We start from the raw sequence: 14,356 nt of genomic DNA, 5'->3' as shown, positions 1-14,356 counted from the left end.
CGGCGCAAATGAAAGAATGAAAATTTAAAAAATTGGCGCAAATGTCCTACGCCCCCTCACAGGCATACTCCGTGTTCCCACATTATTACTGGACAAAGTCGCATTAGATTCTCAAGGTTTACTTTTATAAATTGTGACTTGGATGTAGAGTTGTATGTTCTATTTGCACTCATACCATATCTACTTATATCTATTTATAACTCCTACTGAAGTTTACAAATAAAAATTTCTTAAGGCTTGAGGATATGCAATCATTTTAGTGTAAAGGGTATAATACAACTTACTTTTCTGATTTCTTCCACTTCTTCCCCATACTGTCTTAGTATAACAGCATATTTGCCATCTATGTTCAGTGATGGTATTTTCAGTTTGTCAAACCTGGTAAAAAATTAAATTACATCTTACCATCTATTCAAATCACATTTCAATTGTAAAATTATCATATACTGCAGTTAAATACAGATAAAAAAAATAGTGTTTTGCTAAAAGATTGCATAGTTGTGCAAAATTGTACAACAACAAAAATTATGATTTTTTTTTATGCAGAATTCATTTATCAATTTTTGGTAGGATACAAGGATTAAAGTAACATTGAATATTTTCAAATCAAATCTTTCTGTGCATGTAGTTCCTTTCAAGTTCTTAAAGACTGAGATTCAAGAAGCAAAGTTCGCAAAAAAAACAACTGGACATACACTTAGTTTTAGGTTAATCCCATCTAAATGTCTTACCTAGTTAACAGTTCTAATGCCATTATTGTTGATGTAGTTTTTGAGAAACAGCTGTCCATAAAATTTTGAAGGCCAGTCTGGAAAAGAAATTTATTTTCACATATTTAAAGAATGCAAATAAACAGTGGCAGTCTGTATTAAAGACTATTAGTATGGTTAAAAACATGAGACTGCTATCGTGTTAATGAAAAGAATTAGAAGTCTTATTAATCAGTATGCATCCACAATAAAATTGCCTAGTATATAGACCAACCTGTCACTAGTATAAAATTTTAAAAGTTCAAAGATTTTTTTTATTAGTTCTTATATTAGTTTTGAATAAATTTCCTTTGCATTTATATGAGGCTTAAATTAATATAAATTTCACATGAAATCTTTAAGGGAAAGAAGTTTAAAGTACTTGCTTCCAGTTCTCCCAGCTGTCTTTTAAAGTCTTCAAAGTCAATATCAAAGTCCACTTTTCTTTGATCTAAGAAATCATAAGGCTTTTTCTTGATGCTTCCCAAAATCTGCTGAAACCTGCCTCCATATGTTTCTATTCCTTCTACCTTAGATTCTGATAATGTGGAAAATATCTGTATGTAGTTCAGAAGAGTGATGATCTGAAAAGAAAACAAAGCATAAAACTCTGCCTATATAAGTTAATTTCAAAATACTTTATACAAAATTTGAGTTTAAAGTATTTTCTGTTTAAATTAATCATAGAACTTTGACCATATCGCTTTAATTTAATCACAACTATTCAAGACTGAGGGTAAACTTAACCTTGCCTTAACCATTTTTTTATTTTACAGTCATTTGTCTAATGATTTAGACTGTTAGTTGTCTTTTATATGTCCTTTGGGTTATTTTGTACTACTAGGCTGCAATTTTATTGCCCTTTTTCTCAAACTTCTTCCTAAATATAAAACAAAAGTTTGGCGTTACAGATGAACATGAAATAAGTAAAACAAGTGAAACTGCGAGCTACTGCTCACTGATGATACCCCCGTCGCAAGTGGAAAATATTAATAGTGTAAAAATATGCAAGTGTTCGGTAAACAGGAAGTTGTCGAGTTTTGAATCTGAAAACGTATCACACGGTAAAGCTGACTTATATAAATCCTGAAACCAAATTTCAGAAATCCTTGTATTGTAGTTCCTGAGAAAAATGTGACGAAAAATTTTCAACTTGGCTATCATGTGTAAAATCATTCAAGTGTTCGGTAAACAGGAAGTTGTCCAGTGATGAATCTGAAAACGCATCACACAGTATAGCTGACTTTATATAAATCCTGAAACCAAATTTCAGAAATCCTTGTATTGTAGTTCCTGAGATAAATGTGACCAAAATTTTCAACTTGGCTATCATGTGTAAAATCATACAAGTGTTCAGTAAACAGGAAGTTGTCGAGTGATGAATCTGAAAACGCATCGCATGGTATAGCTGACTTAAATCAATCCTAAAACCAAATTTCAGAAATCCTTGTATTGTAGTTCCTGAGAAAAATGTGACGAAAATTTTCAACTTGGCTATCATGTGTAAAATCATACAAGTGTTCAGTAAACAGGAAGTTGTCGAGTGATGAATCTGAAAACGCATCGCATGGTATAGCTGACTTATATCAATCCATAAACCAAATTTCAGAAATCCTTGTATTGTAGTTCCTGAGAAAAATGTGACGAAAATTTTCAACTTGGCTATCATGTGTAAAATCATACAAGTGTTTGGTAAACAGGTAGTTGTCAAGTGATGAATCTGAAAACGCATCACACGGTATGGCTGACATATATAAATGTTGATACCAAATTACAGAAAGGGTGGATGTGTAGTTCCTGAGAAAAATGTGACTAAAGTTTCATGGGACGGACGGACGGACTGACAGACAGAGGTAAAACAGTATACCCCCCCTTTTTTAAAGCGGGGGTATAATGATAAGTTTAGTGATATTAACAGGCAAATGTTGGCATTTATGACAGGATCTTGCAGAAAATTAGAGCACTTCATTACACTACAAGTTAGATTTCTCATCTGAACATTTTATAGGTTTCAAAATGATTACATGGATATCTTGTGATATAAATTCAAGTTATTTAATTCAATATATTGACAATTGAAGAGTCATTTCTGCCTGTCAAATACTTGTCCTTTATTTAGATGAGTATTAAATATTTCACCAATGCAGTCGAAACTAGACATTCTCATTCATAAACTGCAAATTATTTTATTTTATAATAACACTAGTACTTAGAAACTTACTTTATCTAATCTTCTGCAAAATGTTTCAAACTTTCCAAAAATGTACATTTCTGAAAATTCAAATGGCTTCTCTCCTGGTGTTTGTTCAATTTTCTGTTTGGTTTTCTGGAATACAGTCTGATAATTCTTATAAAGATTGACACAGTTCTGTAGTTTCTCTATAAGAGGCTGACGTTGTTGGTCCCATATCCTGTTTACTCCATGGTCTGTTATGTAATTCTTACATGCAGTTACCATCTGGTTAGTCACCTATATAAATCAAATTAAAATGTTTATTCAACATGCACAAAAACGAAAATATGTGACCTCTTTTTATCTCTTCTAAATCAATAAACACAGCAATTCTTTGAAGCAATACTGAAATATTTTATTCCATCGAAGGTAAACTGATGATATTTTGCCTTGATGAAAATGTACAAAATCAGTAGTTTAAGTTTGGTATATTGGATTTTGTATTCAGATTACTTAAAAGATGGTTTATAAAAAATTCCAGAAAAAATGTGAAAGGGCCAAGCAATATATATTCATTCATTCTTAATGTGCAAATAAGACAGAAGAATAAAATTTATAAATATGTTTACCTTTATAAATAATGATGTCATCCTCTCTGAGGTGTTGTAGTATCTTGATATGCTATGTATCATTCTTATAGAATTGATTAATCCTGGCAGACAATTTGTCATAGAAACCTGAAAAAATCATCATACAATTCTATATTTGTAAATAAATTTATTTCCCATTACAATTACTCAAGAAACACCCAAAATACAACATATATTTTATCTAGTTTATTTGCCAATGAAAGGAGCCTTCTAAACATTCCACAATTGAAAATAAACCCTGGAAACCACAATCTCTTCTTTTTTCTTTGTGGGGTATTGCCAGGATGGGAGATAAAAAAAATTAAAGGTTATTGCTCATTGTTGTAGGTGGTACAGTGACCTATAGTTGTTAATTTCTTTGTCAATTGGTCTGTTATTGAAAGTTGCCTCCTTGGCATTCATATCACATTTCCATTTTTTTTATTTAAACAAGAATTTTGATATCAGGATTCACTATTGGCGTTTGAATTATGTGCATCAGATAGTAATTTAGTGTTCAATTTAAAAAAAAAAAAAATTACCGGATCACAGCGATATAAAGGTTCACAATATTTCTCTAGTGTATACAAGTATTTCACATTGTCTTTGGTTTCATTTGCACTGTCTGTTATTTTCTTGTCCAATTCCTTCCATTTCTGTAAAAAAAAACGAATCAGTTTCAAAAAGTCAAGTTTGTAAAGAGTGTCTTAAGACATAAATGCATGGTCCTCTATCAAAATATGGCTGGATTTGCCAAAAATATATAAAGACAAAGCAATAAATTTTGATATAAACTTGAAGTTTAGCTATTGCTCAATTTTTAAATCATAAGAATCAATCTCTCTTATTGTCTGAATTCAATAGGGAGAAGTGTAAAAATTAAATAGAACATTGCTTTATATAGGGCATATTCTTAATAAAAATGGCATTTGTTATTTCAAAGTAAACACATTCAAATTTTAGTTTTGAAAATTCAAGTTAGTTTGGAATATAACTGAATTTACAGCAAATTTGGCCAAAAAGGTTCCTAGTCCTTTTGTGTACCTTTTTGTAAGTTGAGCTATAAATAATAAAATACCTTAAGAACTTTTGATTTGGAAATGTTGATGATATTGATGACCATGCGACAGTCGTGACTTTTTATTTGTTCTAACAAGGCATTGAATCTGGCCATTAGCTGTCTCCAGTGGTCTAACTCTGCCATAGGACCTGTATCATCTGCTTCCTTCCTCATCTGGTCACTTTCTGCTAAAATCTGTAAACAAATCAATCCAAGTAATATAACTGAGCTGCAGAAACAAAACAAAGATTTAAAATGTAGAAATTCTTATCACAACACTTTAGGGACTGATGCAGAAAATTCATTTTTCTTCATGTCCTAGGCACATAATCATGTCGATAAATAAATTGTCTGCAGCAGCCCCTTAAGTGTTGTTGTTAAAGACTTTTTACATTTTATGTGTATTATCATAATAACTCTGCATAATAGAGGTTTCCACTCCAAGGACTCTACCGTACTAGATTTTCCAGTTGTCAGTTCACTTTTGCTTGTAAAATAAGGATTTATGTTAAACTGAATGTATGTAAATTATTTGCAATGAGGCAAACATCTTTATATTACTTTTTTATTATTAAACAAAACTCAATATTAAATAATGCAAATAACTATTGACACAGAAAATGTACACTAAAGTTGTTTAAGGTCACTAATACTGATTACATGATAGTTTACTATAAAGGTGTCCAAGTCTATAATTAACTTACTTGTTCAATTTGTTTACACCAAACTGTAGCTAATTCTTCTACATCAGAGACTATATCAGGATTGGCAGCAGCCTGTATACAGTCTTGTGCAGTTTTTATCTCTTGCAGACTGATCTTTTCACTGGTATTACTAGCTAATCTTACACATTCACCAGAATTGGCTTGTGCATCTGTAATATCAACAGAAATCTTAGATATGAAATTGTTGTCAATATAGGACCAAGCATTTTTGGATCGATCCATTCTTGCTAACTCAAGTTCTCGAACCTTGCTTGGACAGCATTATATAAAATATGAGGCAATGTATGTGTTTTTCCACTACACATGTTCATGCACCTAATAAAGAATTTTATAAACACATACACATTTACTTATATTCCAAGATTATTTATTTTTTAATTCTAATATGAGTCTTTCAACTAATCAGAAACATCAGTAACTTTTTTCAGCCCAATCTTCTAAAATATAATACGTACGACCAAGGAAGCTCACAAAATTTTCATAGCTATCCATAAAAGTTGACCTGGACTTTCTACCATGAGGATCATTGTCTAACTCTCCCCAAGTCTCTAGTGCTGAAAGGCATGGTTGATACAGACTAGACATGACACATTCAAATGCTGTCAATATTCCTGTAGGATCTGAGGCATCTAATACTCCAAAAGTCACTTCCTATTAAAATATATTTTATAACATTAGGAATGTATAAAAGGAATCTAACATGTTTCAACTTAAAAAAGACCAGGGAAGCTCACAAAATTTTCATAGCTATCCATAAAAGTTGACCTTGAATTTCTACCATGAGGATCATTGTCCAACTCTTCCCAAGTCTCTAGTGCTGTAAGGCATGGTTAAAAAATTCGAAGGAACATAGACAGTAAAGGTGTTCCCCCCCCTGAATTTTGAATTATTAGATTAGATTATTAACTTGCAAGCCAATATAACATCATTATTGTTTTAGCTTATTTTGACAAAAGTTAACCAAGCATACTGGTATTTGCAAAATATCACACTAAAATTCAGAATTTGTTTGAATCAAAAAAAAATTATTTAGATTTTTTTGTTAACTTTGTGGATAATACTAACAAGTTTTATTTATAAAACATACTAAAGTCTATTCCCTGCAAAGCACATGGATACAAGAATTTTAAGCAACATAAGAGTTGATGAATAGTGATCAGACTCTGCAAGACAGACAGCAAGTTAGTCAACTTACATCATATATGTTTTTGCTTGTCAAAGCAATGTCAGATTTGGTACGTAGAAAATAAACACATATTCCTCTCAATCTCTCCCCTGTTCCACTTGTTACTAGAACCCTTGGTGCTACTGCTCCTTTTCCAGCTCCAGATATTGTTCTCCCACATTCTATAATAGATTTGCATTTAGTTGAAATATTCTTTCACTATGCCACAATCTGGCAACTGAAGTTATTCTAACATTCAAGAATTAATTCAAAACAATATCTATATTTACAGTTTTCCATGTACTACCAAAATTTATAACCAGCACTTGGCTGTTCAAGAATATTTGTTATCGTTTTGCTTTATCCATTTTTTCAAACTTGCTAACAGAATTTTTCTTTCATTCATTGATATAGTGAAAAGTTAATCGATACCTATCACCAATGTATTACACTTTATTAATATACAGTGCCTCCTTACTTTCCCATACTGTTGATACAATTATTTCTGTAATTAAGCGCTTTTGTTAATGCAAAATGGCTTAATTTTTTTCTTTGGCTTAAATTTCTTGTTAGAATTATGAATTCACTAAGAAGTGCTTAATTCCTACAAAAGTATAACAAAATAGGAGTAAATATTAACTAAACTTCCATATATAATATTGTTTATGGACATGAGATTACAATTAACACACATATATATATATTTGGAGTTCTTATTACCTTCAAGAAGAGGTATCATTGCTTCCTGATAGTAAAATTTAACACTTCTACTGCCATCTTTAACACAGAAATCTGTTATCAGTGTTACTTGCTGCAAAAAAAATATATGCACATGTGGTATGGTTAATATAAAATAAATACATGAAAAACAAACTAAATATTAGTTGTATTCTTTTAATTTTGGTTTTATTCATTCTCTCCATAGGCTTAAATTTAAAGTGAATTTCAAGTAAACATACATGTAATTATTCAACAACAAAAAACGACGAGAGGAAAATATGCACTTTATATTTGAAAGCTTTACATGCCATTGTATAGAAAATGTTCAACACTTCACCAAAAAATCTGAAAAATTGAGGTTCTCTTCATACATACGTTTATATTGAAATGTAGATTATTTCATGTTTTTGAAAATAGGTCCTCCTGGCAAATACATATATATTTAAAGAGAATTGCAAAAAAAATTTAAACCAATATTGGCAATACATGTATTGTCAGACTTTACTTCTTAGTTTTCTATTTTGAATTGTTTTGCTTTGTGATTTTGGGGCCTTTTATAGCTGACCATGCAGTATAGGCTTTGCTCATTTTTGACGACTGTACAGTAATCTATAGCTGTTAATTCCTGTATCATTTGGTCTCTTGTGAAGACTTGTTTCAGTGGCAATCATACCATCTTTTGTATATATATAGACAAAAAAAAAGATAAACAATATATACACACCCTCTCAGCATCCAAGACAAAATCTTCCAATACAGAATAATCTAATGCCAAATGCTGTGCTACCATCTGCATCAAAAATTTGTGATGAGGCTGGAGAAGTGATTTTCTTACATCTCTTGCTTCTTTTGATTTTTGCTAAATTAATAAAACAAATAAGTATCTAAATTTGATAATATTATGTATATAAGAATTGAGATGAAATCAAATACAATAAATTTGAATGCAAGAACTTCTTAAGTTGGACTTTTTATAAATTTTTAATGTCACCCTGTAGCAATTTGCTACTCTAAGATAAACCTTCAAACCATGTCCTTCATAATTTTACTCTCCTCTATTTATCTATATCAGGCGCGATCCAGAGAGGGGGGGGGGGGGTCCAGGGTTGGAACCCCTCTTTTTTTTTTGGATGATCACTTAACCCTTTCCTCCATTGAATTTTTTTTTTTGCATACTTGATTTGCATAGGATTTTTTTGATAAAATGCTAAACTTATGCTTTAAAGTATTAAGGCATTGCGAAAAACAACTATTTCATCAAATAAATTTAAGTTGGATATTCCTATGATATTTCTTTTCATATTGGATACAAACTTTATTAAGTCAAATGTAGACACTTTGTAGTCAAAGTGTTTCAACTGAGGTACTACACAGGCGTCAGAAGGCGTCATTATGGAGTAAGGGGGGTGGCTTCAAAAGGCGTCATTATGGAGGAAAGGGTTAAACAATTTAACATATTAATGAAAGTAGAAAAAATTTAATTCAATCAAACTTCAATTTAAATAATAAACAACTCTAGATGTTTACCTGTCTTTCTTTTAAGCTTTCTGTATTCACTAACAGACTTCCGACTGTGCTCCTCCGCCTTCCTGGTAAACCAGCATGTATAGCAACACTCTGTCTCCTTTCTTGTATCCCATGTGCTGGGTCAGCACCCAAGAAGGACATTTTCTACAACCTTGAAAACAAACCATAATTACAAATGAATATATATCAAAACTAATCAATGAATAAATAATGATAAACTTTAAGTTCCCTTACAGTTGCAGTTCCTTGACATACTTATACTCCCTCCTTTTAGTCACAACAAATACATTCAAGTTTTCTACACATTGATATCTCAGTCACAGTATAAAGTTTGCTTTTTATAAGAATGATATATATATACATGATATATCAAGGCTAAAAAAGAATGTTAATTAAAAAAGCACATAAAGACTTTGTTCAAATAGAATTTGAAGTATTAAAAGGGAGATTAAGATGTATTCAATTTGGATATAAAGTCTTTTAATTTGAAGTTCTGATTAAAGCAGGGTTTTATACTTTCATTCAGCACAAACAAGTTACTAACGTAAACTTGTAAATGTAAGCTTTTCACAATTTTTTATAACTAAAATTATATTAGGTCTCTTGGAAAAAAATCTCTGAACTTTGCTTATACTGGTTGATTACAGGATTCAGAATAAGGCCAATGGCCTGTAAATTTCACAAGAGTGACAAGAGTGAGTTGATTTAAAGGGACATCTTCCCACAGTTCTACTTTATTTTCAGAAGTGATTTTATTCTTTAAATGCTGTTGATAAAAAAAAATCACACTTTTAAGCACCTCTTTTTGGAAATTTCGCTGTCGCCAGTTTTTATTGGTGGTGGTAGCCGGAGTGCCGGGAAAAAACCACTGACCTTTGATAAAAAAACTGTCAATCCTATTCAGGGGGGTTCAAATTGCAAACTCAGCTTTATCATCATGTGTTGTGTTTTATAGTACATGATGTACTTTAACAATTTTCACTTCTTACAGTTTTCACTGTTAAGTTTTCATTCACCTGTATACTCAAATTTTGAAAGTCTGTTCTGTCGAATGTTTGTAGGTACATGTTTCTATAGTGATGATATTATGACACACAATCAAAATCAGCTGAAACAGGTCAGTTTTATTTAATTTGTACACGTTATCACTAATCCTGGCTGACCCGGCCACTTAAACTTTCGACGTCAACAACAATGACTTTTCCATTGTGGCGTCATATATTTTGTTTTATGACGTCAAAATTTTTCGAGACACTGTGTGATATCCAGTAAAGGCGGACAAATAGCGATGAGGTGTATTTGTGAATATGTTTAAAAATTGTGAAGTTGTAGTGTGGTTGTTAAAACCAAAGAAAACAAGTCACAATATACATATGTGCAATCCAAACTGATGAAATGTGGATGATACTAACACATGACATACGAAATCATAAGATATGAGGAAACAGTAAAATCGTAACCAATTTGACACTCACATCAGCCAAAAATGACCATTTGACAGTAAAGTGCATACACCTTATCGCTATTTGTCCGCCATTACTGGATATCACACAGGTTCCCGTAAAATTATGACGTCATAAAACAAAATAGCTGACGCCACAATGAAAAAGTGATTGTTGTATGCGTCAAAAGTTCAAGCGGCAGGGTCAGCTGGGAATAGCGATAAGGTGTATTCCTACACTTATATACTAATATAGTAGCTGAACTCCTCAAATCACCAATTTAACATGGTTCTTCAAAAGACTTCATATAAGTTGCTGTTATTTGATAATTTTAAACCATCAACATTGAAAAGTTGTTTCATTTTATAACGAGAAATCATTTGCACTTTATAATATTTTCCACCTCGGCTCAGGATAAAACCATATTCAGGATTTTTTCACAACAAATTTCTATTCCAATAAGGTTATTTAATACCAAAGTATAATATGACTGATGAGGCACATACTGTTCCCAGGACTGATGAAAAAAAAAATGTTTTCAAAATTATGACATGTTTGAGTGTTGTTGTCATTTTCTTGTTCGACTATCGTGCCCTAAAACTACGAGCGTCTGCTAATTTCAGGCAATTTGGTGAGATAACGTAAAACGAACGTACTTACAGGGCGAATGGAACTATCGGTCAGCATTACCTTGATTCTATTCTATTCTACATTAAAACAAAGGATGATATCAAATTTTCGACATCTTGCAGACGATCTTGAAGGATATCCTCGGGTCCTTTCTCAACAATCATACAAAACTCCCGACACTTCACGGCGCAAGATGACGTCAGATTTACAGTTATTTTTTTCCCAAAAGTGTCTCGATTGAATTTTTTTTGAGATGATAATGAATTTAAACATTGAAATAACTTAATTAATATTGCTAAACATGTAGTAAGCAGAAGTAATCTAGGCATATCATGCGAACTTTTTTATGCGAGAATTTCATACGCGTATAGTTTTGGCGGGGAAAATGTAAACCGCACAACCGTTAGGGCGCAACCATTTTATTCTGAGGGGGTATTTATTCAGTTTATCGGACTTTTAATTGAATTTTTTTTTAATTTAGCACTATCAGGTATGGGGGAAATATGCATTCAGAATATTTTTCATCATCAAATAAAGGATTAGAAAAAATACATTAGAAGTTTAATGGTCGTTCCCTGAGTGAAAAAGAAAGACCAACTTGAAATACTCGACTTATTTCTTAAATTTAAGCTAACTAAAAATGGGAATATAGTTTCTTATTTACAAATTGACACTACAATTCGAAAAGTCTTTTGTTTGCTGATTCTAATATAATCGTGTATAATAGTCCCAGTCTCATGAAGAATCCCTGAACATATGAGGGGGGGGGGGGGGGGGGGGGTCATATGAATTTAAGAATTGCCGTGAGGGACAGGGACTTTCTATACTATAGCAGATCAAAGAAATACCCTGGCATGGGTTAAACAGAGATTTTATAAACACATGTCATTTCATCCAGTGCAGTATTGGCTGTATTATATTTGTATATTTTTAGAACAGTTCTGTATATCAGTCTATGAGAGCACTGATGTACGTATGATAAAACTTAATTTTGTCACCGGCATTTTTCAGTACTATAGGGCATTCAAAGTAAGGTCTTGTATTGCCGGAAAACACGAATGATCCATTAATTGAGAAGAATAACAAATCTTGAAAAATCATTCGGAGTTATCAGAATTTTTTGTAGGTCCAGCTTACTCAGTGAGTGACCTTTTACAATACATTGTAATTAATATGGTTTTTTTTTCTCAACTGATTGAAGATCATTGAAACTTTTTTACCAGCGGAAGTTAAGCAGTCAACCATCCGGCATCCATCTAGAATATAGACGATGTATTAAATCAAGTGCATGTGTTTGTCTATTTCTGTTGCAGGGATGAAACAAAATAATCTCCAACTTTTGAAACTTTTCTAAATCTATAATCTATGCCAAAGAATGAATTTCAACAGCCTTTAAAATCATTCGTCTTTGAAACCAAATAAGTATGATTCTTTATAGCTGTATACTTATATTGATATGCTGGAATTGTAAGGCCTGCAATATTATAATGTGACTTATTCTACAAACAGTTGTGAATGTACTGTGACTTCGTGTTCAACAAATTAAGGTTTCATCTGTTGACAGCTGTAGACCTTTCAGACATAATTGTGTGGCTGCTTTTATTTGACCGTTACTCGATTTTACGAAGATATGGATTTTGTGATTTTTTTTTTAATTCTATTGATGTTTTTTTAAATGTTTTTTTAAATGTTTTTTGTTGTTGTAGAAATTCCTTGTGACGGACTCATTCGGTTGTTATTTCTGCGATCGGATGTCAATGTCGGAAATAAAGAGTTGCTCAGATCAAGATGCAAAAAAGTCGAATTATCTCCTATACCAGTAGTCATTATGGTAATCGAATATTCAATTTCAAAATTATTCCATGTGAAGTTGAACCAGATATGCCGTTATAAATGGAGACTTACTCCGTTATACATGGAGACTTACTCACAAATTTATCAGTTGTGAAATTACCTGATCAATAGCTATTCCAATTCATATATAAATAAGCCCAATAACATGGCATCACCACCGTCTAAGAAGAAACTTTTCGAAAGTTTTCTAGCTTTTGAGGTAATATAAAAAAATGTCAACACTAAGGATTTGATGATGATGATATCGAGGATTCTGTTCCTTTTGATGATGCTATTTAGAGTATTATCGATCTTTAACATATATTTTACTTCTTATCAGAGGTGATAATGTTTGTTGGCTTGAGTTGTCATTGATATGTTCATAATTATAAATCAACTATTAACGAAACTTTGAATTTTTGAAAAACTGAGACTTTTCAACCTCAGGAATAGATTACCGTAGCTGTATATGGCAAAACTTTTAGGAATTTTTGGTCCTCGGTGCTCTTCGGCTTTGTACTCAATTTGGCCTTTTGAACATTTTTTTTTATTCGAGCGTCACTGATGAGGTTTTTTTTAGACGAAACGCGCGTCTGGCGTAAATATATCAAATTTTAATCCTGGGATCAGTGTATGATGTGTTTATTTAAAGGAAAACGAACAGATGGCAACTATCAAACAGATTTTCAAAATGATTCAACACCAACCAAATGTTGTATCTCGGTTGTTTTTAGATGTAGTTTAACCAACAAATTAAGATAAGATAAAGCAAATGAGATATTAAACTTTATAGCTTATTGGAAATAATTGTTTCATGAAATATTTCGTCAATTTATGTCTGACAAACATCCACAAATATTTTTTTCTCTGGAGGATCAATACATTTCAACTTTGCTGTGCCATCAAAATCAATATAACCAGAAATCCAGATATATCAAATTAGTGAAATGAAACAAAAATTACTTTAGCACTTGCTCAAAATTTTTGATAGAAAGAAAAGTTACATGCATGCAAGGTTAGTGCAGACGACAAACAATTGAACGTCCCGTCTAGATCAACGAACGTCGGTGTAGATGTCTTAGGTTTTGAAGACAAGCCAATAGTAAAGGACCAATCAGATAGATTAGACAAAGAAGAATCTGCATGTGGTATGTCAATTTAAGAAGATTTTAAGGAATGGATACGGTTGTGGCTTCAATGCATATCTATTAAAGTACCCGAAAGATTTTAATGATTTAACGAACTATCCAGTTTCATTACAGGAGTAATGTTACTATTATTGTGATAAGTGCTGTACCTACCAGTTTAATTTAGACAGCATGAGACCTTGGATGACTGTCTGCACCTAATAATGACATTGGATTATTATCATACATGTAGCCTTGTACGAAAGTCGGATAATTTGTCTTTAAGAGGACTTAAACATGCAAACCCAATACAAGTCAACCATATACTAGTATGTGCTTATTTGGAGCTGATGATTTATTGTCCTTTTTAACGGTTTATATTAATCATTAAATTTTAATCCAATTGCTCATGAGGAGAACAACCGTCCAACCTATAGTTTATTTGTAGTCTTTGTTTTCAGGTAATCCTTCTAGCCTTTGTTTCAAAGTCTTGTGTGTGTGTTTAAATGTTGGTTAATTTGTATTGGTTTGGACGTTAGGGTGGCATTCATTTCGCTATTACTGATTATGGATCAA

At 31.9% G+C, this 14,356-nt stretch overlaps 1 protein-coding gene across 1 annotated transcript in view; it reads right to left on the bottom strand.

Moving 5' to 3' along the window:
* Positions 1-11,017, bottom strand: part of LOC134720925 (dynein axonemal heavy chain 8-like) — a 109,311-nt gene extending 98,294 nt beyond the window's left edge. The window contains exons 1-14 of the mRNA XM_063583498.1: positions 10,881-11,017; positions 8,749-8,899; positions 7,946-8,080; positions 7,222-7,312; positions 6,532-6,683; positions 5,792-5,987; positions 5,316-5,485; positions 4,630-4,806; positions 4,094-4,207; positions 3,552-3,659; positions 2,971-3,219; positions 1,136-1,333; positions 732-808; positions 285-378 (exon numbers count right to left, since the gene is read on the bottom strand). Coding sequence (XP_063439568.1) covers positions 285-378; positions 732-808; positions 1,136-1,333; positions 2,971-3,219; positions 3,552-3,659; positions 4,094-4,207; positions 4,630-4,806; positions 5,316-5,485; positions 5,792-5,987; positions 6,532-6,683; positions 7,222-7,312; positions 7,946-8,080; positions 8,749-8,889 — 1,902 coding nt within the window. The 5' untranslated portion in view covers positions 8,890-8,899; positions 10,881-11,017. The remainder of the gene's footprint in view (positions 1-284; positions 379-731; positions 809-1,135; positions 1,334-2,970; positions 3,220-3,551; positions 3,660-4,093; positions 4,208-4,629; positions 4,807-5,315; positions 5,486-5,791; positions 5,988-6,531; positions 6,684-7,221; positions 7,313-7,945; positions 8,081-8,748; positions 8,900-10,880) is intronic.
* Positions 11,018-14,356: the final 3,339 nt, after the last annotated feature.

This window comes from Mytilus trossulus, chromosome 6 (genome assembly GCF_036588685.1).
Source record: "Mytilus trossulus isolate FHL-02 chromosome 6, PNRI_Mtr1.1.1.hap1, whole genome shotgun sequence".
NCBI lineage: Eukaryota > Metazoa > Mollusca > Bivalvia > Mytilida > Mytilidae > Mytilus > Mytilus trossulus.
Note: the sequence above shows the minus strand (reverse complement) of the source record. Positions and strands in the feature narration are given on the sequence as shown.